The 27966-nt window shown below is 42.7% G+C and overlaps 1 protein-coding gene across 1 annotated transcript in view; it reads left to right on the top strand.

Moving 5' to 3' along the window:
• EIF4E3 (eukaryotic translation initiation factor 4E family member 3) overlaps positions 1-21310 on the top strand; it is a 36933-nt gene extending 15623 nt beyond the window's left edge. Inside the window, exons 2-7 of the mRNA XM_060766352.2 lie at positions 3785-3857; positions 6898-6992; positions 8197-8257; positions 11271-11337; positions 17423-17578; positions 18099-21310. Of these exons, the coding sequence (XP_060622335.2) occupies positions 3785-3857; positions 6898-6992; positions 8197-8257; positions 11271-11337; positions 17423-17578; positions 18099-18145 (499 nt within the window). The 3' untranslated portion in view covers positions 18146-21310. The remainder of the gene's footprint in view (positions 1-3784; positions 3858-6897; positions 6993-8196; positions 8258-11270; positions 11338-17422; positions 17579-18098) is intronic.
• The last annotated feature ends 6656 nt before the right edge of the window (positions 21311-27966 follow it).

The following is a 27966-nucleotide window of genomic DNA, read 5'->3' as shown; positions in this document are numbered from 1 at the left end:
CTTCTTCCAGAACACTGACATTTGTCCGCCTGTCTTCCCAAGAGATTTGCAGGATTTTTCAGGATCTGTAGATTCACAAGGTTTATATAACCTTCTCTGCCCAAAAATGTTGATGCCTTACCAAACTGCAACTTCCATGATTCTATGGCATTGCTCCGTGGCAGTTAATGTGGTGCCAAACTGCATCAATTCCACAGTGTAGGTGCACTCTTAGTCCAAGATGTAGTAGAACTATCCAAGGTGCTGAAGTCAGGTTAAGTATCTTGGATGGTTCCATTAAAGCTCAAGCTAGAAACTGGAACAAATTTTTTGCCCCTTTGGCATCAGAGTCTTCAATCTACCACTGATTTTGCTTTTCTACTGTTCTCTTTTTGCTTGGTGAACCAGCCCATCTTGCTGTTATCTGTAACCTCATGAATATAGGTTATTGGTTCACCTATGTTCTTGTGAGAATCAGTGGTTTTTGATGTCAGTTTTTCCTATAGGATGTTGTGCAAATGAGTCATGTGGAAATAGCCTTAAAATTGTAAAGGGGGTTATCTGTACCTCTGAGTAAACATCTGTGCTCTTATCATACAGTATTAGTAGAAAATGTAGGGTGAAAATCTCTGACAGTTTTCCATTTTCAGTATTTTCAGGAAATAAAGAGTGTGACAGCTAAATAAACTAGTCATTATTTAACAAGTGTGAGCTTCTGGGCTTGGATTTCTGCCACTATAAGTAACCTTGCAAAGTTTATAGGAGGTTGCCATCTAGTGGTATCAAAGTACAATACAACATGAAGTTTTAATTTTTTAAAAAATCCATATGCTGTAATGTGTTGTCGAAGGCTTTCATGGATGGAATCACTGAGTTGCTGTGAGTTTTCCGGGCTGTATGGCCATGTTCCAGAAGCATGCTGTCCTGACGTTTCATCCACATCTATAGCCAATTGCAACATTCACACTTGCCTCAAGCAGACAAGAGTTCTTTCTCCCACCCTGGCCATTCCAGAAATATATAAATCTCATTTGCCTAGTTTCCAACAGACCTCACAACCTCAGAAGATGCCTGCCAGAGATGTGGGTGATACTCCAGGAGAGAATGCTTCTGGAACATGTCCATACATCCTGGAAAACTCACAGCAACCCATATACTGTAATGTTTGTTCAATTCAGAACTTATCAAACTGTGAATCACGATACGTTAGTGTGTCACTATGTCATGCAAATGTAACAAAAATCCTCTGAATCTATGTGAAACAAACAATAAATTATCTATCTTTAAATATATAAATGGAGAGTTTTCATGCAATATGTTGTGCTCTCAAACATTTTGTAACTATAATTTATCTACATGTTCGTATCTCTTATAAGGGGCTGGTTTAAACTCCAGTTTGCTAGTAAAATTGAATTACTGTATCACAAAATGACGCATGTCTAAACAAGGATTGACTAAGGTGTGTGTCACCTACATGAAATGATTGGAAAGCTCTGGTTTGATCTGAATAACCCTGCAAATGATCCTTGTGGTAAAATCAGGGATGAAAGTAAACACTTTAAAAATGTTAATAAATATTGATGGGGAAAAACAGTGAGAACCCTATGTCGCTTTTTATAATCTGGACCTGCATGCCACACACACACACTTTCCAAGGCGAGGAAGCAAGTTCTCATTCTTACTCTAGAGGAGGCACTCAGATGCATGCACTTTCTGGATTTGCACATTACACACACGCACTCTCTTTCCAAGGCAAGGGGGCATGGAGCACTACATTTTCATGAAACGCAAGCAAGGAGCCGGGATCAGCTCCCACTTGTTTTCATGTTGAGCTGATTTTCATACGGGGAGAGGCCTTTCCGTTACGTGCTCCTGAAGGTAACGAAAGTAACAAAAGAACGGATGAAACTAAGGAAAACTGTTCCGTGCACAACTCTAGTATTTACTATATTTTAATTTTGTTTGTACCACACTGTTACTATTTAAATGTTTTTAAACTTTTGTATTGCACCTTTTAAACTTGTCTAGTATGTTAGCCACCTTGAGTCCTCAAGGGGAGAAAGGTGGGGTATAAATAAAGATAACAACAACAACAACAAATGTTCTCTGACTAGAGTTCAAGCCAGTGTAGCTAAGGGACAGAAATGCTAGGAGTTGTGCTGTTTCCAAAGTAGAGGAGATCAATTGGTGAATGTACATCAACACTTATGTAAATTCCAGTAATTAAATGGATCTACTTTAGTTGGGATTAGCAGTTGGATTTAGCTGAAGGATTTCTCTACACCTTGCACTGTTCAGCATGTGAGTGCAATTGTGCACAGCTACAATTGCACCTACTGTGTGACTGGGGCTTATTTGAAAGTAAATGTGTGTAGGATTACTACCTTAGGCTGCTTAAATCTCACTCAATTCAATGGGAAGTGTAAAAGCATGGCAGGATTTACATATTTTTCTGCAACAAAAGAAAATGCCTGCATCTCACTTACTGTGCATCCCCCCCTTCTATCTGCCAGTATTTTTAATAGAAGGAAGTGAAATATGAGGAAGACTCAATAAAATGCACAGAAGAATCTGGAGACTCATCTCAAGGTGTTCAATAAGTAATAATAATAATAATAATAATAATAATAATAATAATGAAATATATTAATATTGAAATCCACAAGCATGTGGACAATTTCAACAGAAAGGAGGAAACCATGAACATGAACAAAATCTGGCTACCAGCATTAAAAAAAACTCTAAAATTAGAACAGCACAACAACAGAGAGGAAACAAACAAGGACATCTAATTACCTCTCAACAAAAGACTACCAGGCAATCAAATGCTAATCAAGGTGATCAGTTGAAACATTCACACCTAGCTCCAGAAGGCAAGAGTCCTTTGTCCCACCCTGGTCATTCAACAGATATATAAACCCTTTTTCCTAGTTCCAATAGACCTCACTACCTCTGAGGATGCTTGCCATAGATGCAGGCGAAATGTCAGGAGAAAATGCCTTTAGAATATGGCCACATAGCCCGAAAAAACCTACAACAACCCAATAATAATATACTTTATTTATAGGGGACTCAGGGCAGATTACGGCACACATATGCGGCAAACATTCAATGCTGATTATCCAATAACAAAGACAGACAATACATAAACAGAAGTAAAGGCTTCCCACCGTTTTCGATCTCTGGCATCTGAAGGCTGTTCTCAACTCCGGCCACGGGAGGGGACGGGGTTGCTGTCGCTCCATCTTTTATGCTAAGGAGCTTTGTTGTCTTTAGACAGTCTCCTGATCAAATCGCCGGCATATCCCCATGGGCGCCTTTTATTACCTCCCTGCCAAAGCAGTCCGTATTTATCTACTCACATTTCTGTTTTCGAACTGCTACGTGAGCAGAAGCTGGGCTAATGGTTGGGAACTCACCCCAACGCAGGCTTGAATTGTCAACCTTGAAATTGACAAGATTTTCTGCAGCTGGCGGTTTAACCCACTGTTCTAAAAGCCTGGCTAAAGTGAATGATTCCTCAGTAAATAAATGATTTGTCAACAAGCCATTAATTTATTGAGTACCTTTAGATATGTATCCAGATTCCACTGTGTGTTTAATCCAAACAGATTTAATAAATTCATGATTCTCAAATATGTGGCATTGAGTTGAATGACTACAGAAGTGTGATTAAATATTTGTTTTCCATTTCAATACAAGGTTGATAGTGTTTGTTTGTTTTAAGTATGGGAAATGCTTTCGAATTCTTAATATTTCTTATTCTCAGATGTGTTATGGTTCCTTGCTTTATGTTACTTTTCAGGTCACTTCCTGGCACCACAGCAGCCGAATGTGCATCAAATTTGAAGAAGATCTACACAGTACAAACTGTACAGGTAAAAGAAAAACACAAATTCATTAGCATATTTCATTAATGCTGTAAACTGGAAGTGTTAATCAAGCTGGGTATTAAAATGCGTATTAAAATGTGCATTAGGGATTGCCTTATAAAACCTCATTCAGATATCTTAGTGTAGACTAAGTTTGAAATTTAGGCTGCTAGACTTTTTCTATGATACCATTATTATTATTATTATTATTATTATTATTATTATTATTATTATTATTATTATATACACAACAAGATTAGTACACAACAAACAAGATCATTATGCTGGCTTTTGTATCCGATCACACATCAGACACTTACCAAGTGTCTAGAACTGTGTGATGTATCGGCAAATAATGTGTGCAGATCCAAGTAGGGTGGCCTTTTGTAACTGACAGATGGTAATTTTGTCAGTACCAAAATGTGCCGATCACCACTGGGACCACCTTTACTGGCTTGTGCCAGAGTTTTTGCAAGTATTAGTATTATGATTATTATTATTAGTAGTATTATGTTTCCCAACTCTTCACATGGCTCGAAGCAGGGCACAATGCAGTTAAAACACATCAGGATAAAATACATACACTAAAACACACCACTACAAAATACATATATTAAAATACAAGGATTACAATACAATACAAGAACATAAATTACAAATTGAATACTTTATCCTCGGAATTTTAGCTTTACATACATAATGTTTTTGGAGAAAATGTATTTAATTGTAGAAATATGGGTTCGTTGAAGAACTATGTCTTTGTCAGGCCGTCTAGAAATTCAGAATTTCATCTTCTTAGCAGAAAATTAATCTTTGGGAGTGAGCTTGTGATAATATTCAATGATGCTAATTTTGTTAACATGGAAGATTTAGGTATTTGTTAATATCTATATATATAAAATCCGAAGTGGCGTCCTACGGGGAAGCAAAACTCAAAAAACCCCCAACAGAAATCAACCAAAATTCCCATGCACCTTCCTTAGCCCACTAGGTACAAACAAACAGAATCAGTGTATTGTCGAAGGCTTTCATGGCCGGAATCACTCAGTTCTTGTGGGTTTTTTCAGGCTATATGGCCATGTTCTAGAGGCATTTCTCCTGACGTTTCGCCTGCATCTATGGCAAGCTTCCTCAGAGGTGAGGTCACCTCTGAGGAAGCTTGCCATAGATGCAGGCGAAACGTCAGGAGAAATGCCTCTAGAACATGGCCATATAGCCCGAAAAAACCCACAAAAACAGAATCAGAATTAAGAACAACAAAACAACACATCCACAAAACGACAAAACAACTGAGCATGCGCAATGGCGGCCAGCCGCCAGTTCCCCCGCGCGCACACATGGCCTGCTGGCCAACGCTCTCTCCACGAAGCCCTTTGACCATGCAGCCTTCCCTCGGCAGGAAAAAATTGCTGCGAGTGCTGGGAAGGGAACGGAAAGGCGGGGGGGGGGGGGGGGAGAGGAGGGGGACAGGCCACGCCCCCATCCTCCATGCTCCTTCACTCCTCCTCCCCTAAGCCGAAGTCCCACCCACTCCAAGCCCCGCCGCGCCGCACGCCGCCTCAAACCCTGCTGGGAAAGCAGCAGCAATGGAGCATCCACAGAGCATCCACGCAAGGAGGGGGGAGGGGGAGGAGGAAGGTCCACAGCGCTTGAATGAAGGACCTTCTTCTCTCCCTCTCTTCCCTTCTTTCCTCCCTTTCCTTCCTTTCCTTTTCTTCCTTCCTTCTCCTTCCTTTCCTTCTTTCCCTCCTTCCCTTCCTTCCTGTCCATCCTTCCTTTTCCTTCTTTTCCTTCCTCCCTTCCTTTCCTCCTTCTTTCCCTTGCTTCATTTCCTTCCCTCCCTCCTTTCTTCCCCTCCTTCCCTCCTCCTTCCTTCCTTCTCCTCCCTCCCCATTTCCTTCCTTCCTGTCCCTTCTTCCTTTCCTTCTTTACCTCCCTCCTTTTCCTCCTTTCCCTTTCTTCATTTCCTTCCCCTTCATTTCCTTCCCTCCCTCCTTCCTTCATCCCCCTCCTTTCTCTCTCTCCTTCCTTCCTCCCTTCCTGTCCTTCCTTTTTTCCCTTCCTTCCCTTCTTTCCCTCCCTCCCTTCCTTTTCCTTCCTTCCTAACCCTCCTTCCTTCTTCATTTCCTTCTTTTCCTCCCTCCCTCTCCTCCTTCTTTCCCTTTCATTACCTTCCCCCTCATTTCCTTCCCTCCCTCCTTTCTTCATCCCCTCCTTCCTGCCTCACTCCCTTCCTGCCTCTCCTTTCTTTTCCTTCCTTCCTGTCCCTCCTTCCTTCCTTCTTCCTTTCCTTCTTTCTAAGTGATAAATACAATATTAAATGGAAGGGACAGTCAAGAAGTAACAAGAGGAGGGAAAAAGGGAAGGAAGGAAGGAGAGAAGCAGGGAGGGAAAGAAGGAAGGAAAGAAAGAAAGAAAGAAAGAAAGAGAAGCAAGAAAGGAGAGAAGGAACAAAAGATAGGGAAGGAAGGATGTAACCAAAGAGCAAAGAAAGGGAGGAAAGAAACAGGTAGAGACGGAAGAAAGATAAGAGATAGGGGAAAAAAAAGAAGAAAGGAAGGAAAGGGAAAGAAGGAGAGAAAGAGGGAGGGAAGGTTGGCCACAGCAACGCGTGGCGGGTACAGCTAGTCCCTAAATAAAATGGCCATGATTGTTTTAGAAACTTCAACAGGCAGTTAACACTCAAGGACCCTTTGAACTGTGTCCAGGAACAAATCAATTATGTACATTACAGTATGATCCCAAAATCCACAGGATTGGTATTCAGTTTCATTTTTCCATTTCTAACAAAATAATTCCTCTCTAAGCATCTTTTAGGTTCTCCAGCATGACTCTAATGATATTCTTGAGCAGGAAGTCCATCCTTTTATTAGGGTTCACTGTTATTTGTGGTTTTATGTATCCATGGGATGGTTGGGACAGTATCCCTCACAGATAACAATCATTCTGTATTGTTATATTTCCTTTCAGGTATGAATTATAGAGAGAAAATGTGGTGTATAAATAAACATAATATGAATAATAGCCATGCAATCATTTTTTCTAGATCTTTTGGAGTGTTTATAATAATATTCCTCCTGTGACAAACCTGCCTCTGAGATGTAGCTATCATTTAATGCGTGGAGAAAGACGACCGCTATGGTAATGTATATTCACAATTATTACTCCGGACACAGACTGTAATTCTTAAATCAGAAGAAATAAGTTATGGAAACAAAAAAGTGTTCGTTGAAGAGATTTTTTTAAGTACTGTGAAGTTTTTAAGATTGTGATTGATAAATTCAAAATATTGTGGTACAGTGAGCAGACTTTTTCATACCAAGCTAAAAATACTGTATCACTGTATGTTAGAAGTTCATGTGGTGCCATCTGCCCTTTGACTGGTGTGTAATTTTGGCAGAAAATGAGTCTTGCAAAATTGAATTGACTGAAGTAAAAAATGTTTCCTAACCAATTAACCATGAGCAATTGCAGCAAATGCTGTCGAAACAAGGCTATACTCCAGTAAAAACTGAACCAGCAATTCTGTTTACTCAGATGGTGGCCTTGAAATAACATTTCTTGGGGGGGGGGGGGAGTTGACCACTTTGATTCTGAGCTTTAGAAACATTATTTTTTTGGACTACAAGTTCCAAAATCCACCCAGTAGCATTCCACATTCCTGCTAAATTTCCTATTTTACCAGGCTGTAAATGAAAGCCTATCCAAAGCGCCACAGTGTTGTTATCCTAAAATGCCTTTGGATAATCAGTGTTTCAAAAAGCCTGCTCTACAACTGCTTGCAACTTCCATTAGTGTATGGACTGCACAAACCTTTTCTTTTTTTCGTTGTATTTACTCTGGCAATCTTGACTCAAGCTGAAGAACTCTACAAGGCACTGAGTTCCAGTATTTTGGCCACCAAAAATCCTGTACGGTCCTCCTATGCCTTTCCAAAATTCTTCCTATTACCACATAATTCAGAACAGAAGACCTAAAATACCGTTTTTATTGGGTTGCTGTAAGTTTTCCAGGCTGTATGTCCATGTTCCAGAAGCATTCTCTCCTGAAGTTTCACTCACATCTATAGCAGATTGCCTGTCGTAGATGTGGGTGAAATGTCAGGAGAGAATGCTTCTGGAACATGTCCATACAGCCTGGAAAACTCACAGCAATCCAGTGATTCCAGCCATAAAAGCCTTCGACAACACAGTCCTTTTATTTTTCAGTCTTTAAACAGTTTTAGTCTCCTGTGCCGTACGCCCAACACCAAATTGTTTCTTTGCATAATGCTTCCATAGGGGAATACTAGCCCTACAGTCACATAAATATGCCTGTCTGTACAACTGTTTCCTTCTCAAATTAGGGAAGAAGAAAGCAATGCCAAAGGAGGTGTGTGGAAAATGAAGGTCCCCAAAGACAATACGGTACGTTGTGCTTGACAACATTATCACCAGGCCTTGTTCAATAACAATAAACAGCACCCTATCCACAAAGTACCTTATAATTATTAGGTACTTTGTGGATAGAGTGCTGCTTATTTTTTGTTTTCAGATGACTCACTTCAAACTTCTAGTTCTGTGAGCTGTGAGACTGTGTGGGAGAAACAGAAAGAAATTAAGAAGGAAGGAAGGAGGAGAGGAGAGGGAGATGCTCAGTGCATTTAACTTTACATGCTCATGGGACAGTACCTCCTTTGCTTTTCTGTCCACTTACACACTCCTGCTTATTCCCAAGATCTGCTCAGAGCTATTCCTTTTTAATTCCTCAGGACAGAATTTGGGGAAACGAATGTGGCCAAAGCAGTCTTGTTTTGCCACATGTGTCTGTTTTTCCAATAGATTAGTACCTTCCTGAGTTGCCTTGCACTGTAGATTTGGCCATTTTGTGGGTTTCATTTTTATGGGTTTAATCAATCAATAATTTGATTACTATAGCCTTTCTAGGAATCTTTAGATCTTGCACCATAAGAGTTGTGCTGAAATCAGAGCTTTCCAAACATTTCATGTTGGTGGCGTACTTTTCGCGACACAGTAATTTAGTTTTGCTAGATACCAGAAATTAAACCAAGCCCTTATAAAACATACGGACACATACATAAATTGTGATAACAAAATGCTTGGGGATACAACATATTGCCCCTGGTGATGCAGTGGTTTAAACTGCTGAGCAGCTGAACTTGCTGGCTGAAAGGTCTGCAATCTGAATCCAGAAAGCAGGGTTAGCTCCCACTGTTCGCCCCAGCTTCTGCCAACCCAGCAGTTCGAAAATTTGCAAATGTGAGATCAGTAGGTACCGATCTGGTGGAAAGGTAATGGCATTCCATGCAGTCATGCTAGCTACATGACCCTGGAAGCGTCTAACTTATATCACTGAGATTATGTAAAAAAATTCTCAGGCTAGAAGGGATCTTGAGTGGAAAGGTTTAAGAATAGCTGTCCCATCTGAAGGGTTTGAGTGGCGGTGTGTACATTTTTAAAAAGTTACCAGCAGTGAAATTCCTGGTTGCTGTGAGTTTTCCAGGCTGTATGACCATGTTCCAGAAGCATTCCCTCCTGATGTTTCACCCACATCTATGGTAGGTATCCTCACAGCAGCCCAGTGACTGAGGCTGTGAAAACCTTCGACAACACAGTGAAGCTTACCTATTTCCACTCTCCAGAAGTGCATATGCTTGGGCTTAAGCCTTTGCATCTTCAAGGAAAAAGGAGCTCCATATTTTATAGGCAGCCGCTGAGCCCATACTGCAAGGACACAGCAATAGATTGGCTCAGAAATAGTAAGAGCAGGTGTATTGAAGTGCTCCCCTAGTATCCATGGGCAACCAGGAATTACAGGAAGGCAACTGCATGAAATGACATGTATTCATCAAGTAAGCAAGTTGGCAGAAGAGAGCAGGGAGTATTTCGTGGAAACTAAGCATAAAAACACCTGCCCCCTTTCCTCCATATCCAGAAAAGAAATGCGGCTCTCTGTAGTCAGGTATTTCTTCCAGTGGCATTGGTGTACTATTTCCCAGGCTGCCTAATAGGATTTGTTTTTCTAGCAGATAGAAGACTTAAGTCTTGAACAGAATGGATTTGGACATCATCTATATCAATAAAAATGTAATGTTCGTTTGTGGGATTAACAGAACTCAAAAACCACTGGACAAATTGACACCAAATTTGGACACAATACTCCTGTCAGGCCAACAAGTGACCATCACTCATTAAAACTCTGAAAAACACAGCAGAAGAGACTTAAAAAGACAAAAAATAAAATTAAAAAATACATTACATTACACCATATGCACATACCCACATAAATACACATATACACAAATATATACACACACACAAAAACACATATACACAAACTGGGTCACAGCAATGTGTGGCAGGGGAGAGCTAGTACTAAATAAATCTGTTTTGTCTCTGGGGTGCAGCTATGTAAGGGTTGGTAAATATGTATAAGCAGAATAAGTAGAAGCTTTACCACAGTATTTAAAACAAGATATATCCTGCTGTATAATAAAATGTCACTCAGGCTTGTAAAACAAGTAACAGTATCTTTACTTTAGCTCAATGGTTCAAACATGGTAACAATATATACATCGGTCTCTTTGAATTCAGGCAGGGAACAGAATAATAAAATAGCCCTTTAAATAGTCTTTAAACTAAGCTTCATGCCTTAAAATGACCAATCTTTAAGTTAGTTGGCAGCCAGCACTTTCTCTTCACTGTCCAAAGTGAGAACAAAAGGCAGAATGACAGTTAGAACCGTTGGCCTCAGCAGTCAGCCAGAGGCAGCAGCCAATCAGAACCCTGGCACACTCAGGCATGACACATCTCTCTCCAGTTAACCCACCATATCATGGCATCCTTTTTCAAATCCTAAAAAGCTGCACTTTAGAATTTAAGCAGTTTGGTACCACTGTCATGGCTCAATGCTATGGAATCCTGGGAGCTGTAGTTTGTTGAGGCACCAGCATTCCTTGGCAGAGATGATTAAAGACCTTGTAAAGCTACAACTCCCATGTTTCCATAGCACTGAACCATGGCAGTTCAGGTGGTATGGAACAGCATTAATTCTACAATGTAGATGCCCCTTAGTGTCTCATTCTCGTCTGAAACAGAACCATAATAATTCCTGTAATAAGAATGAATCTCATTGTTAGGAAGGTAAATTTTAGGGGGGGAAAATTGGGTGGGGGAGAAGAGTTGGAAGACATTTCTCTGCTACTTTAGGTTATGTTTGAAGAAACCACAGAAATTCAAATTCAAGCATTCAATTGTTTTGATGGCTTTTTCTGCAGTTAATTGAGACTAAGATGTTCAGTTTGAATACTTCAGTAGCTATTTCTCGAAGTATATTAAAATTCAGTGTGCAAATGCCATCTTTTTCTCCTTTTGTTTGCTTTGAAAAGAGCCATTTCTTAATTTTTCCTGTCTTTGCTAGTCTGCCGTTTGGAAAGAACTGTTGCTGGCTACCATTGGGGAACAGTTTGCTGACCGCTGTGCCGGAGGTAAGAATTGGTTTTATTTATTTGTTTGCTTTTAAAGTATTTCTTGCTCAAATGTAAATCTATATCTATCTATATATCCAGAATAAAAGTGAAAATACATATGTATGCATGTGGCTCGGGTGCTCACTTTCACAGACAGGTTCCCGCTTCCACAAACAGCTTTAACCAACAGTGCTTAGGAGTCACCAAAAGCCCTCCCTCCAATGACATTTCAGGTTTTAGTGTGCGTCATGAACATGTAGCCCAAACCATGCCAGTGTCCTCCCCAAACACTGCACTGCCCATCACCCAAGGAATACTTTCATTTAAGGACATTTTCATCCTAGATTTTATGTGTTTCCTCCACCACAGGCATCCCAGTTTTTCTTCCTCTCTCCACTGGTGTGGAATTTGAATGATCCCGCCCACTGCCTCTCAGTTAACCCTTTCCTACTCTTTTCAACTCTGTCTGCACAACGAACAGAGCAGAACTAATCAGCAACTAAACATACTGGAGGAGTTTGGGGAATTTATTTATTTATTTCGTATCAAAAGCATTGCATAAATTAGTAAAAAAAAATGATTAAAATAGAAGGAACATAAGTGGCTAAATATCTTTTGACCAAAACGAGTAAAAGTAATCGCATTGTCTGTAGCCTCAAACAACTCTTCCTCTGTATCTGAGGCAGGACATTGCGAACAAGCATACAGATGCGGAGTTGTCTGTTCTGCTCCACAGTCACACAAGGTGGAGGAGGCACACAGAACTAACTGAAAATATGGGAGGGACTTTTTTACGACTTTTTAAGGCAAATAGTGGTGGTGCTTCACCAAAATAGAAATAATAATAATAATAATAATAATAATAATAATTTTTAAACATGATATGATAACATAATAATAATATAACATAACTAGCTGTGCCCTGCCACGCGTTGCTGTGGCCTATAGTAAAACTTATCAAAGTTGAGGTAGATATCTGGACTATTATGAAAGAGAGGTACCTACCTATTCCTTCCCCCTTTTCCTCCCCCTTTCTCTCCTTTCTTCCTTCTCTACCTCTTTCTTTCTTTCACTACTTGGTTTCATCCTTCTCTCTTTCCTTCATTCCCTCCCCCTTTCTTCCTTTGCCTTTCTTCCCTCCCTGTTTGCTTCCTTCTTTCACTTTTTATTTCCTTTTATTTTACCACCATCATAACAATAACAATAATGCAATGCATTGCCTCTGGGACCTGACACCTCCCCCATTCCTCCAGGGTCTCATAGGAACAATAGCATAATAATAATAATAATAATAATAATAATAATAATAATAATAATAATAGAAATAACAACCTTTACCCGCCACGTGTTGCTGTGGCCAATCTTCCCTCTTTCTCTCCTTCTTTCCCTCCTTCCTTCCTTCCTTCCTTCCCTCCCATCTTTCCTTCTCCTCTTCTTTCTCTATCTCTTTCCTTCCTTCCCCCTTTTTCTTTCTTTTCTGCTGTCTCTCTTTTCTTTCCTTCCATCTTTCCTTTTCTTTCCTTTTCTTCTTCCTTCTTTCTCTAACTTTCCTTCCTTCCCCCTTTTTCTTTACCTCCTTTCTCTTTCTTCCTTCTTTCCTTCCTTCCTGTCTTTCCTAGATTTTGACAGGGCGGGAAGGGGCGGGGTGGGGTTTGGAGGGGGCGTGAAGTAAAAGGAGGTAAGATTGGGGTGGGGGAGTGATGGAGCGTGGGGTTGTGTGTGTGTGTGCAGCGGCGGGGGGAGTGATGGAGCGTGGGGTTGCGTGTGTGTGTGCGGCGGCGGGGGGAGTGGGGTTGCGTGTGTACGTGCGGCGGCGGGGGGGAGTGGAGTTGCATGTGTGTGTGCGGCAGCAGGGGGAGTGGGGTTGCGTGGGTGCGTGCGGCAGCGGGGGAAGTGATGGAGTGTGGGGTTGCGTGTGTGTGTGCGGCGGCAGGGGGAGTGGGGTTGCGTGTGTGTGTGCGGCGGCGGGGGGAGTGATGGAGTGTGGGGTTGTGTGTGTGTGTGCGGCAGGGGTGTGTGTGTGTGCAGGAAGCGGCGCGGCGGGGCTTGGAGTGGGCATGGTTTCCGCAGAGGGAACGTTGGCCGGAAGGGCATGTGCGCGCGCCAGGGAACTTGCGGCTGGGCGCCAATGCGCATGCTCAGTTGTTTTGCCATTTTGTGAGTGTGTTGTTGTGTTGTTTTTCATTTTGAGTAGATACGTTTGTACCTTGTGGGTTGTGTTATGGACATGGGAATTTTAGTTAAGTTTCGTTGGGGGTTTTTTTGAGTTTTGTTTTTTTGCCGTTTTGAGTGTGTTGTTGTGTTGTTTTTCATTTTGAGTAATATGTTTGTACTTTGTGGGTTGTTATGGGCATGGGAATTTTGGTTAAGTTTCGTTGGGGGATTTTTGAGTTTTATTCTTTTGTCGTTTTGTGAGTGTGTTGTTGTATTGTTTTTCATTTTGAGTAGATATGTTTGTACCTTGTGGGTTGTGTTATGGGCATGGGAATTTTGGTTAAGTTTCGTTGGGGGATTTTTGAGTTTTGTTTTTTTGCCGTTTTGAGTGTGTTGTTGTGTTGTTTTTCATTTTGAGTAGATATGTTTGTACCTTGTGGGTTGTGTTATGAGATGGGAATTTTGGTTAAGTTTCGTTGGGGTTTTTTTTAGTTTTATTCTTTTGCCGTTTTGTGAGTGTGTTGTTGTGTTGTTTTTCATTTTGAGTAGATATGTTTGTACCTTGTGGGTTGTGTTATGGGCATGGGAATTTTGGTTAAGTTTCGTTGGGGGATTTTTGAGTTTTGTTGTTTTGCCGTTTTGTGAGTGTGTTGTTGTGTTGTTTTTCATTTTGCGTAGATATGTTTGTACCTTGTGGGTTGTGTTATGGGCATGGGAATTTTGGTTAAGTTTCGTTGGGGGATTTTTGAGTTTTGTCGTTTTGTGAGTGTGTTGTTGTGTTGTTTTTCATTTTGAGTAGATATGTTTGTACTTTGTGGGTTGTGTTATGGGCATGGGAATTTTGGTTAAGTTTCATTGGGGGATTTTTGAGTTTTGTTGTTTTGCCGTTTTGTGAGTGTGTTGTTGTGTTGTTTTTCATTTTGAGTAGATATGTTTGTACCTTGTGGGTTGTGTTATGGGCATGGGAATTTTGGTTAAGTTTCGTTGGGGGTTTTTTGAGTTTTGTTTCCTCGTTGGATGCCCCTAACAAATTTATATATATAGATAATTTGTAATTATATATATAAATGTAATGTTCGTTTGTGGGATTAACTGAACTCAAAAACCACTGGACGAATTGACACCAAATTTGGACACAAGACACCTAACAACCCAATGTATGTCATTTGGGAGTTGTAGTTGCTGAGATTTATAGTTCACCTACAATCAAAGAGCATTCTGAACTCCACCAATGATGGAATTGAATCAGTCTTGGCACACAGAACTCCCTTGACAAACAGAGAATACTGGAAGAGTTTGGTGGGCACTGACCTTGAGTTTTGGAGTTGTAGTTCACCTAAATCCAGAGAGCACTGTGGATTCAAACAATGATGGATCTGGACCAAACTCTACCCGAATACCCAACAAACCCAAATGTGAACACTGGTGGAGTTTGGGGACAATAGAATATTGACATTTGGGAGTTGTGGTTGCTGGGATTTGTAGTTCACCTACAATCACAGAGCATTCTAAACCCCATCAATGATAGAATTGGGCCAAACCTCCCACACAGAACCCCCATGACCACCAGAGTAGGCCACAGCAACGCGTGGCAGGGGATGGCTTATATATATAATAATAATAATAATAATTTAAAACACGATATGAGGACCAGGGGAGCATTTTGCACAGCTTGACCAGCGGTGACCAGGGGAGCATTTGCACAGCTCAGGCTCGTGCGCCAGCTGCGCCCGTATCTTGGGAAGTCTGACTTGGCCACGGTGGTACACGCTTTGGTCACATCCCGCCTCGACTACTGCAACGCTCTCTACGTGGGGCTGCCCTTGAAAACGGCCCGGAAGCTCCAGCTAGTCCAGCGCGCGGCAGCCATGTTGTTAACAGGAGCAGGGCGTAGGGAGCACACAACGCCCCTGCTGTCCCAGCTCCACTGGCTGCCGATTTGCTACCGGGCCCAATTTAAGGTGCTGGTACTATCCTACAAAGCCCTAAACGGTTCCGGCCCAAAATACCTTGCAGACCGCATCTTGGCCTACGAGCCCACGAGGACCTTGAGATCATCCGGAGAGGCCCTTCTCTCGATCCCGTCTGCCTCACAGGCACGCCTGGCGGGGACGAGAGAGCGGGCCTTCTCGGTGGTGGCCCCCCGGCTGTGGAACGCCCTCCCTGCTGAAGTTAGACAGGCGCCCTCCCTTATGGCCTTTCGTAAGAGCCTGAAAACATGGCTCTTCGAGTTGGCCTTTAACTGAGTGCTATATCTTGGCAATGATGACCGGAATGGACCACGACTATGAGACTGACTATGACCCATGATATGACGAAGCGGATTTTTAGTATAAGTATATGTCAAGTAGTAGTAGCATGTTATGTATTGTTCTGATTACTGTAAATTGTCTTTTCTATGTTGTTGTTCACCGCCACGAGTCGCCCCCTGGGCTGAGAGTGGCGGTAAATAAGTGCAAGTAATAAATAAATAAATAATAAATAAATTTAAAGATTGAACTGCAAAGACTCTGTCACAAGCCAGTCAAGGTGGTCCCAGTGGTGATCGGCACACTGGGTGCAGTTCCTAAAGACCTTGGCATGCACTTAAACACAATTGGCACTGACAAAATTACCATCTGCCAACTGCAGAAGGCCACCTTACTGGGATCTGCATGTATTATTCGCCGATACATCACATAGTCCTAGACACTTGGGAAGTGTCCAATGTGTGATCCAATACAACAGCCAGCAGAGTAATCTCGTTTGCTCTGGACTCATCTTGTTGTGTTTCAGATAATAATTTTTAAAAATTCTTTATTTATATCCTGCTTTTCTCCCTAAATGTGGCTTACAACATTATATAAAAGCCCATACAAAACAATATGCATATGTAAAACAATAGCCTATAAAAACAAGTTTACAATAAGAAATACATAAACATATTTAAAAACATTTGCCTGTTACAATTATTGCAGGCAACTCAACAAGACAGATGGTAAACATTAGCACGACTCAATAAAATACAACTCCTTGATTCCATACATTGATCCATGGCAGCTAAAATGGTGTCAAGCTGAATTCATTCTACACTGTAGATCAGGCATAAGCAAACTCCAGCCCTCCAGGTGTTTTGGACTCCCAACTCCCACATTCCTAACACCCGGTAGGCTGTTAGGAATTGTGGGAGTTGAAGTCCAAAACACATGGAGGGCCGAAGTTTGCCCATGCCTGCTGTAGATGCACCCAAACCCTATTAGCCATACTGACTTTCTCTGAATTTGATAGGCACAGTGTGGAGGCATAGCTACAACAAACCTGTGCAAAGGAAAAAAGAGGGAAAATGACCTCTCGGAGATTGGATTTTGCTCCATTGTTGGTCAATGCAGGGGAACAGTTCAATATCCACCTGGTGCTAAAAGGGAGCATATCTCCTTAGCCAAGTCAAAACAAATAAAGAATGAGAGAGTACTCTCCGTTTGGAAAACAAAAAAGAAATGCTTTCCTCATGCCTGTTTGCAAACTGTATTGAGAATTGCATCATAGTGTGGCGCTGGCAATAAAACTTGTCTGAACGCCCATTGCTCTTCCTTCCACTCTTTGTCGAACCCTGCAGCACTGGAGTACCTTCTCTCTTACCTCTATATGTCATACTTGCCACAAACAAGCCTACAGCCACACAGTTTCAATTGAGTAATACTCTCTGAGTTCTCTAGCAATTAACACCACTGCTAAAGCAGATATGTATCTCGCAGTGGCTAATTGGTTTACAGTAGCAGGAGTGAATTATAATTTGTGATAGAACTGAGTTTAAAAAGGCATACACTTTTTTTTTCAACATGCCGTGTAGCCAAATTTTCTTGACTTGTTTAACGTGTTCTTATTTCGATTGGAGAGAGGTGATTAAGAGCCTCAATGACTTGATGATGATGATGATGATGATGATGATGATGATTCTCCTTGTTCACAGGTGACGAAGTAATAGGGGTTAGTGTCAGTGTTCGGGACCGGGAAGATGTCGTCCAAGTCTGGAATGTCAATGCGTCACTAGCGAGCGAAGCGACAGTTTTAGAAAAGATCTATGAACTTCTGCCACACATGTCTTTTAAAGCAGTTTTTTACAAACGTAAGTGCTGCCTTGCACGCTGTATAAATAGAGCCCAAGATCTGTACAACTTCCATCACCAAAATATACTTCATACTTTATTTTGTGTCAAAAGCATTTCACAGATAAAAAAGTATATAAAACTGATAAAATAGAGGGAGCACAAGGGGCTAAACAACTCCAGACCAAAAACGGGCAACAGCTACTGCATTGTCTGTAGCTTTAAGCAATTCTTCCTCTGTGCATGAGGCAGGGCATTGTGGGCAAGCATACAGATGCGGAGTTGTTTGTTCTGCTCCACAGTTGCACAAGGTGGAGGATTGTTTTAGGTAGTGCCATTTTGCCAGGTTGCCTTCTGATCTGCCCACTCCACTTCTGAGTCTGTTCAGGGACTTCCAAGTTGCCCATTCTTGGTTTGCCCCTGTCGGAAGACCCTCGTGGGGGGCCATCCAGTTGGGATTTCCCGGTTTAGATACCCAGAGGGATACTCTTGCTGTTGCTGGGAGAACTTCATACTTATGTGGTGTCTTGTCTTTTTCAGCTCACAAAGAACACCATGCCTTCGAAGGTGGACGTGGGAGACATTAACAGGACTGAACTCATAAATTGTAATTTTTTTTTCCTTTTTTCGCGATCATCGTAATGGGAAGATGGACAGAAGCACCACAATCCCCATTTCATTTTAGATTTTTTTTCTATTCCTCTTGAGCCACTGTTTTACCCAAAATCAAGGAGAATTGCACCTCTGTTTCTGATGCTGAGGTTTATTTTGACTTCTCAATGCAAAAAAAGTCTCTCCTATTTAATTATTGCTTTCCTTTGATGGTTGAGGATTTTGTGGTTAAGTATTTTGCTGTATGTAGTTTTTAAGGCCAATGTGCACAGGCATGATATATTTTCCATTTTCCAAGATTCGCTGCACCTCAGGAGAGAATGGCTTTGTTGAACCATGGTTTCTATTCTGCTTCGTATTGTTTGCTTTGAAACATTCCTGTCGAGCAAAGATCCTACTCACTTCGAAATTTGCACTGTTGTAATATGCATTAATGTGCTCCATGGGAATGAATGGAGCTTGCACAGCAGCGGGGCTGACCAGATGGCTTTCAGTCATGCCCAACTTATGCACTGATAATGCCCCTACTGTAAGTTAAAATCACTGGGCAGAGCCTGTGAACCCCGAATTTATTTCTGTTTTAACTTATTCCCAAGACAGAAACACTTCAACAGGCATTGAGTTGGTATACACTTGATGAGGGCCCACAATTTAGTGGAGTCAGGGTGGATGTTACCATCAGGCAGACTGCAAACCAAACTAGGCTGTGCACAAATACCGTATTCATTCTCTTCTAAGATGCCATCAGTTGAAAGATGCACACTCATTTCATTTCATTCTTTATTTATATACCGTATATACTCGACTATAAGCTGAGTTTTTCAACTCTTTTTTAGGACTGAAAAAGCCCCCCCCCCCCCCCCTCGGCTTATTTAAACTCAAGTGAGGGTCCTGGTCGGCTTGTATTCAGATCGGCTTATACTCAACTATAGGTAATCAGAGTTGGACAGTCTTATCTTAAATTACAGTTTTAATATTCAAAATGTTAAATATTCAAAAGCATTTAACCTACTGATGCCTTGGTTAATGTAATCTTATTGGTATCTTGAAGGAGCTGGAGGTGGCAACGGCCGACAGGGAGCACTGGTGTGGGGTGGTGCATGAGGTCACAAAGAGTCGGTAGCGATTGAACTAATTTTTATTTTTGAAATTAACCAGTAGCTGCTGCATTTCCCACCCTCGGCTTATACTCGAGTCAATAAATTTTCCTAGTTTTTTGTGGTAAAATTAGGTGCCTCGGCTTATATTTGGGTCGGCTTATACTCGAGTATATACGTTATACAAAAACCACCCACGATTCCAAGATGCACCCCATTTTTAGAGCTGTCTGTAGTGAGGGAAGTGTGTCATAGAATTGAAGAATTACGGTAAAATGCTTTTAGTGATCCATTGTAATTTCTGTTGTCATAGCAGTACTTGACCTGTTGCAATCAAAGCTCAGGGAAGTTATTTTTGGACTATGGAAATGTAGCCTAAAAAGTCACTTTTTTTGGTTCTCTGGCCACAATTGTGCAAAGGAAGCTCAAGAAAGTTATTTTTAAACTATGAAAAGTAACTTTTTTCTTAGCTCTGGCGTTACTTGTGCTAAAGAAGTTCAAAAAAGTTATTTTTGAACTATGGAACTGTAGGGTTGATGTGAACTTTCCGGCTTGTATGGCCATGTTCCAGAAGCATCCTCTCCTGATGTTCCACCCACATCTATGGCAAGCATCCTCAGAGGTTGTGAGGTCTGTTGGAAACTAAGCAAGTAGGGTTTATATATCTGTGGAATGTTCAGAGAAAGAACTCTTGTCTGTTTGAGGCAGATGTGAATGTTGCAAATCGCCACCTTGAGTAGCATTGAATGGCCTTGTAGCTTCAAAGCCTGGCTGATCCTGCCTGGGAGATTCCTTTATTGGGAGGTGTTAGCCAACCCTGGTTGATTCTTGCCTCGAATTCCCCTGTTTTTTGAGTGTTGCTCTTTATTTACTGTCCTGATTTTAGAGTTTTTTAATACTCAAGCAGACAAGAGTTCTTTCTCCTACCCTGGACTTTCCACAGATATATGAACCTCACTTGCTTAGTTTCCAACAGATCCCTCAACCTCTGAAGATGCTTGCCATAGATGTGGGTGAAACATCAGGAGAGAATGCTTCTGGAACATGGTCATACAGCCCAGAAAACTCACAGCAACCCAGTTGCTCCGGCCATGAAAGCCTTTGGTAACACATATGGAACTGCAGCCTGAAAAGTAACTTTTTCTGAGCTCTGGCCACAGTTGCACGAAGGACGTTTAATAAGTTATTTGTGGTCTATGGAATTGTAGCCTCAAAAGTCACTTTGCTGAGCTCTGGCCACTGTTGTGGTCATTATATTGTGAAAGTTACCATCAAATACGGAGCAGTAATTTTGATTTTTTTTTTCTGACTACCTTAGAAATCTTTTTAAAAGAATTGAATGATATTTCAGTAGAAAACCACAGACTCTCTATTTTGGAAGCGGCTAATTTTGATTTTGTGAAAAGTCGTCTTATGAAATTTCAAAAAACCGAATCTTTCAAAATCTCTGCTGTGGGTCTCCCTTATAATAGGAACCTTCACATGCATACTTTTAGCACACTTGTTATAAAACAGATCTTTCCTATCCACCAACTCACTCTGATCATATCCCATTGAAAACCAATATCAAATGCATTGTAATTTTATTGTAAAATGCAGTACAACTGTGTGTAGTTATTACAAGCTATCATGGCGCCTTAAGTACAATGTAGAGAGAAGTCCATTACACTTTGAAGCATGAATGTGAAAATGTTCAGCATTTAGTTGATGTCGTTTTCCTCTCCATACTAATTTATTGGAGGTTTTGGTATATTTTTATTACAGTACCAAAGATTTATTTAGTTCCTCACAAGGGGATGCCAGTGGGGTAGAGAAATAGTGCATCTATCTAGGCTGGATTGCTGGATTAGTATTAGTATTTTTAAAATTGTTCTGACTGCACTGATATCGACCCGTTTTAATTTCACAAGAGGTGCCCATTGGAATTCAGCGCATTTCTAAATAAATCAATTTTCCCCTTTTTAATTTTTGTACTAGTTCATCTGTATTTATGAATTAAACTTGTGCATTTAACGAGCATTATTAAAAAGTTTTATAAACTCATATTATTGGGCTCATTCTTTTTGTGAAGCTGGGCTGTTCTCAGAAAACCTAATCACGTCTGTTCATATAGCAATAAACATTTAGTTATTTATTTGCAGCATTTATGTTCCACTCTTCTCACCCAGAAGGGGACTTAGGGCAGATCACAGAACATATACACAGTGAACTTTGAAATGCTTTTAAAACCATAATAAAACACAGACATGGCACACACCATTAAAAGTTCCTTTTTCTCTGAAAAGTTCATTTGACTCGAGCACTCCTAGCCAAAGGCTGGCAACATTATCCATGTGCTGGTATCTGGTTTGGAGTCATGATAACTTGGAGGTGCTTTGATGACTGCAAGGACAAGGAATTATAACAGCTGGGTAAGATATCTCTTGTCTAGCATTTCGCTCCATCAGCCCAGCAGAAATCAATACAAGAAGGACACAAATTCAGTTGTGCCTAATTTTGCCAGGATCTGGCACTCAGGCATGCAACAATTTCTTCAGAATGCACTCGCCACTCCATATCCACGGAATCTTCGTGGATTCAGTGATCCACAACTTTAAACTAAATCCAACAAATAAACTTTGGGTTTTTAAATTTTTTGAGCTGTATGTCCATGTGCCAGAAGCATGGCCATACAACCCAAAAAACTTACAACAACCCAATAATTCTGGCCATGAATGCGTTCAACAATACAAAGAAACCTTGATTTGTTGTTTTATATTAGGAACACCATTTTACTCTGCCATTATATATAATGGAACTCAAGCAGCCACTAATTTAGATATCAGTGGGGAGGTGGAGATGGTAATGACCATGACGTTTTCTTTTAGGCACAACTCAAGATGGTGAACTTGATCTATGAAGCTCCAGGGAGCAGTGCATGAAGATGTCGGAAGGACCATGCACTCTCATAAGAACTTGCCTGATTTTTAAAACTTCATCAGAGGAGCAGTTTCATGCTTCCTTCCTCTTTGGAGGCAATATCCTTGTTAGAGAATACCTTCTACTCATGAGCACCCAACAAGTACCACCTCATTTGCCTTGTAAGCAGTGGATTAAAGGGCAACGGTTTCTATTTTTGGCTCGTGAGTATGGGTGGGTAAATTTTTTGTTAACTTCACTGAAGACCCTGTCTCACCAATGTTCCAAGATATGTGTATTTTCAATCAGGAAACTGATTGAAAATACAGAACAGCCTGATACTTAGAGGTGAGTGTGAACAACACAATCAGCTCCAGTCCAAATCCATTGTCGACACAGACCAGCATGGTCATCAGTTTTTCTGTGAACTGAATAGCACAGGGAAAAAAGGAATGGATCAGGTCCTTGTCATCCCCCCACTCCACTATTCTCCATTCCCTTCTCTCTGGTTGCATAGATGACTTTGTTGATGTCAGAAAAGGCATCAGCATGGAACTCCAAGGTCATCTGGCATCGATGACTAAAGGTACATCTACATTGCAAAATGAGTACAGTTATGGCACCCTGAAAGTTGTAGTTTGGTGAGCCACCAGCACTCTGTGACAGAGAAGGCTAAAGTTCTTCCCAAGCCTCAACTTCCATGCTTCCACATAAGCAGCAAGGAACTTTGTAAACCATGGCAGTTAAAGTGGAGTCAAACTGCATTCATTCTAGAGCAGTGGTTCTCAACTTGTGGGTCCCCAGGTGTTTTGGCCTACAACTCCCAGAAATCCCAGCAAGTTTACCAGTTGTTTGGATTTCTGGGAGTTGAAGGTGAAAACATCTGGGGATCCACAAGTTGAGGGCTATTGTTCTACGGTGTAGATGCACCCAAGGAGGGTGAATATAAGGTGATGGTCCAGCACGGCTGAACTGGTTTCATGAGGCGGTCAAGGAGAGTGGAGCTGACCCTAGAGTTTTGTGTAGATGTACAGGGTTAGTTAATTTCCTTTGTTTTGTTTTAAATGCTAGGGATGTGCACAATTCCGTTTCACCATATGGGATTCAGGGAAGTTTGGTGATCCAGAAGCTAGATCACCGAAAATGGACTAGGAAAGACCCAGCCAAAGTCTTAACTGGAACGGATCAAAACAGTTGGACCTTTTAGCTAAGGAAGACAATGGGCCTGAGTGGAACTCTACTTGAGGCAAAGACCATGATGTGTAGGCAGCCTCATAAATCAGCCAAAAGCTTCTCTTCTTTCTTCCCTGGCAGCCTACTCCATTTCTTCCCAAACCACCCGCCCCCAGGCCCCCACTCCAGCATCTGCTTGAGGCAAATAAGGAGAGAGAGAAAGAGAGAAAAGGGGAAGAAAGGCTTCCCTAGGCCTCTCCTCCAGAAAGAGTCCTGTTAGGAACTTGCTTTCCCTGCAACACTTTGTGCCGCAGACATTGATGGAGTCTCTTGTGGAAAAAAATAACAGAGGACATGAAAACTACACAGTTTTTGGGCATCGTGCTTACTTACTTACTTAGGCGATCCCTCGTTGGACGAGTAAGATGGTCTTCCATTATGGATTTCCTTGTGGGTCCGTATATGGCTGTGGAGCCCTATTCTTGCTCTGCATCTTCTTCCGCAGTGAGGGCATTGGTTTCCAGGTGGAAGGCGGTCGCGGTCGGGGTTGGCTTGACGCGCCTTCCTCCTGGCACGTTTCTCTCTTTCACCCTCCACTCGTGCCTCCTCAAATTCTGCAGCACTGCTGGTCACAGCTGTCCTCCAGCTGGAGCGCTCAAGGGCCAGGGCTTCCCAGTTCTCAGTGTCTATGCCAGAGTTTTTAAGGTTGGCTTTGAGCCCATCTTTAAATCTCTTTTCCTGTCCACCAACGTTCCGTTTTCCGTTCTTAAGTTCGGAGTAGAGCAACTGCTTTGGGAGACGGTGGTCAGGCATCCGGACAACGTGGCCGGCCCAGCGGAGTTGATGTTGGAGGACCATCGCTTCAATGCTGGTGGTCTTTGCTTCTTCCAGCACACTGACGTTTGTCCGCTTGTCTTCCCAGGAGATTTGCAGGATTTTCCGGAGGCAGCGCTGATGGAAACGTTCCAGGAGCTGCATGTGATGTCTGTAGACAGTCCACGTCTCACAGGCATAGAGCAGGGTTGGGAGGACAATAGCTTTATAAACAAGCACCTTGGTATCCCTACGGATGTCCCGGTCCTCAAACACTCTCTGCTTCATTCTGGAAAATGCTGCACTTGCAGAGCTCAGGCGGTGTTGTATTTCGGCGTCGATGTTGACTTTGGTAGAGAGGTGGCTGCCAAGGTAGCGGAAATGGTCCACATTTTCTAATGTGACACCATTAAGCTGTATTACTGGCATTGGAGAGGGATTGGCTGGCGACTGCTGGAACAGCACCTTGGTTTTCTCAATGTTCAGTGACAGGCCGAGCTTCTCATATGCTTCTGCGAAGGTGTTTAGAGTGGCTTGTAGATCTTCTTCTGAATGCGCACAGACGACGTTGTCATCAGCATACTGGAGTTCTATAACAGCTGTTGTTGTAACCTTGGTTTTGGCTTTCAGTCTGCTGAGGTTGAATTGCTTGCCATCTGTCCGATAGATTATTTCCACTCCGGTGGGAAGCTTCCCATCAACAAGGTGAAGTATCATAGCGATGAAGATGGAGAATAGAGTTGGGGCAATAACACATCCCTGTTTGACACCTGATTCCACCTTAAATGGGTCACTTTGGGAGCCACTGCTGTCCAAGACTGTTGCCATCATGTCATCGTGGAGGAGCCTCAGGATGTTCACAAATTTGTTTGGGCACCCGATTTTGTGGAGGATGGTCCAGAGAGCGCTGCGATTCACTGTGTCGAATGCCTTTGCAAGGTCGATGAATGCCATGTACAGAGGTTGGTTTTGTTCCCTGCATTTTTCTTGGAGCTGTCGTGCAGTGAAGATCATGTCCATGGTTCCTCTGGAGGGGCGGAAGCCGTTCTGGGATTCTGGGAGGGTGTCTTCTGAGAGGGGCAGAAGGCGGTTTGCAAGGATTCTTGCGAGGATTTTCCCAGCAGAGGTTAGAAGGGAGATACCTCGATGGTTTCCGCAGTCTGTTCTTTCCCCTTTTTTGAAGAGGGTGATGATGGTGGCGTCCTTGAAATCTGCTGGGATTTTCTCGGTCACCCACATTTTTTCTATGAGCTGGTGGAGTTGGTGTGTCAGCTCAGGTCCTCCCTCTTTAAAGATTTCAGCAGGGATCCCATCTGGTCCACTGGCTTTGTTATTCTTCTGTTGGCTGATGGCATTGCTGACTTCTTCCAAACTAGGCAGTGCTGCAAGCTCGTCCCTGGTTTGTTGTTGCGGGATTTGTGAGAGGACCTCTTCGGCCACATTGGAGCTGCGGTTCAGGAGGCTTTGGTAGTGTTCTTTCCAACGTAGTGCAATTGAGTTTTGGTCCTTCAGGAGTTTGGTTCCATCTGATGAGCGTAGAGGCTGTATCCCATGGTTTCTTGGTCCATAGATGACCTTTGTGGCTTTGAAGAATCCCTGAGCATCATGGGTATCTGCCAGGTGTTGGATTTCTTCAGCCTTCTTTGTCCACCAGATGTTCTTGAGTTCTCTTGTCCTTCTTTGGACCTCAGCTTTTGCACTGGCATAGATCTTTTTCTTAGCAGCACAGTTGATGTCTCTCTGCCATGCTTGGAAGGCTTTCCTTTTCTTGTCAATTAGCTGTTGGATCTCGATGTCATTTTCATCAAACCAGTCTTGATGTTTCTTGGCTTGGTATCCAATAGTTTCTTCGCAGGCTTGGATGATGGAGGTCTTCAGTTTGTTCCAATGTTCCTCGACACTTTCGGGGTGTACTGTGGGTAGATGGTCCTTGAGTGCTGTTTGGAGATGGGCTCGTCTGGAGGGCTCCTGAAGGGCTTGGGTGTTCATTTTGCGCCTTGTCTTCCTTCCTTGGAGTCTGCGCTTGGGAGCGATCTTGAGAGCCATCGAGGATCGAATTAGCCTGTGGTCAGTCCAGCAGTCGTCAGCACCTGTCATGGCTCTTGTGAGGAGCACATCACGGCGGTCTCTGGTGCGTGTGATTACATAGTCTAAGAGGTGCCAATGCTTTGACCGGGTGTGCTTCCATGATGTCTTGAACTTGTTTTTCTGGCGGAAGAGCGTGTTGGTGATGACAAGGTTGTGTTCTGCACATTTGGTGAGAAGCAGGATGCCACTTGAGTTGCTGTTTCCAACCCCGTCTTTTCCGATGGTCCCTGGCCACAGGTCGAAGTCTCGCCCGACTCTTGCATTAAAATCCCCCAGGAGGATGATTTTGTCCTCCTTAGGTATCCCCAATAGGACGTTGTCCAGCTGACAGTAGAATTTCTCCTTGATGTCTTCGTCAGCATCTAGTGTTGGTGCATAGGCACTTATGATGGTTGCCCGTTGGTTTTTGGCAAGATCGATTCGGAGGGTTGAGAGTCGTTCGTTGATGCCAGTGGGTGCTTCGGACAGATGTTTCACCAGATCATTCCTGATGGCAAAGCCAACTCCGTGCATTCTTTGGTCTTTTTCGGGCAGTCCCTTCCAGAAGAAGGTGTAGCCTCCTTTTTCTTCCTTCAGCTGTCCCTCTCCTGCTCTCCGGGTCTCCTGAAGGGCTGCTATGTCGATGTTGAAGCGTCCCAGCTCCCTTGCAATGATGGCAGTTCTGCGTTCGGGGCATTCACTGCCGCTGTTGTCCATCAGAGTCCGTACATTCCACGTACCGAAGTTCATTTTCCTTTTTTGGCCGCAGGGTGGTGACTCCACTGGACGCGGCAGTCCAGTCAGGGATAAGTGAGGCAGACTATGTTTAGGGCACCTTTTCTAGCCCCCTCCCCATGTGGGGTGAGCAGAGTGGGTCCTCAATAGGGCTGCTCAGTCGCGGATACAGCTGCCGAACTACTCAACTGCCTCGGACCTTGAGGTAGAACGACTGAGTCCGTACCCACTGCCCATGTGCCAGTCTGTGACTAGGGGCTTCCAGATTTCACAGTCCTGCCCCCGTCGCCACTTGCTGATCGCCATGGGACTTTGGTTGCTTGGTTTTTATTTTCTTTGGAAGACGCCTGTGCGTGGGTTTTTTTAATGTGTGGAGGTCAGTGCACAACTGATCAACACACAGACTTCACAGAGTGAGGTTCCACTGGTGATGTAGTCTAACACAATGACCGTGGCTTCTCAGTCTGTTGCAGCCTTCTTCCGCCTTCGCAGCCGTTGTAACATGTGCCATGTTATCCTCCGCCTGCTCCGCCGTTGAGGTCTTTGGGTCTTCAGACTGTGCTTGGTCTGGAACCTCCCCCGCGGCCACTCCTGGGAGTGCACGACTCCAGTTGTTGTGCCTACAGGTTCATTGGAACACACAAGCCCCCTCACCACGACAAGGTGACAGTCCATCGAGGGGGGGGGGGGCATCGTGCACATCCCTATTAAATACCTGTCATTTCTCATGTTTAAAAGTTATCAGGCACTGCAGGAACATTTTGAGAATACTTAATTTATAGCCAGTTCATAGAATCCTAGAATAATAGAGTTGGAAGAGACCACATAGGCCATCTAGTCCAAGCCTCTGCCACACAGGAAAGGCACAATCAAATTATCCATGACAGATGGCCATCCAGTCTCTGTTTAAAAGTTTCCAAGGAAGGAGCTTCCATTACACTCCGAGGCAGAGAGTTGTCTCCTGTAATTTGAACCCATTACTCCAAGTCCTAGTTTCCAGAGCAGCAGAAAAC

The sequence above is a fragment of the Anolis sagrei genome, chromosome 2 (assembly GCF_037176765.1).
Source record: "Anolis sagrei isolate rAnoSag1 chromosome 2, rAnoSag1.mat, whole genome shotgun sequence".
In the NCBI taxonomy this organism is placed as follows: domain Eukaryota; kingdom Metazoa; phylum Chordata; class Lepidosauria; order Squamata; family Dactyloidae; genus Anolis; species Anolis sagrei.
This window is presented reverse-complemented; position numbering and strand designations above follow the sequence as displayed.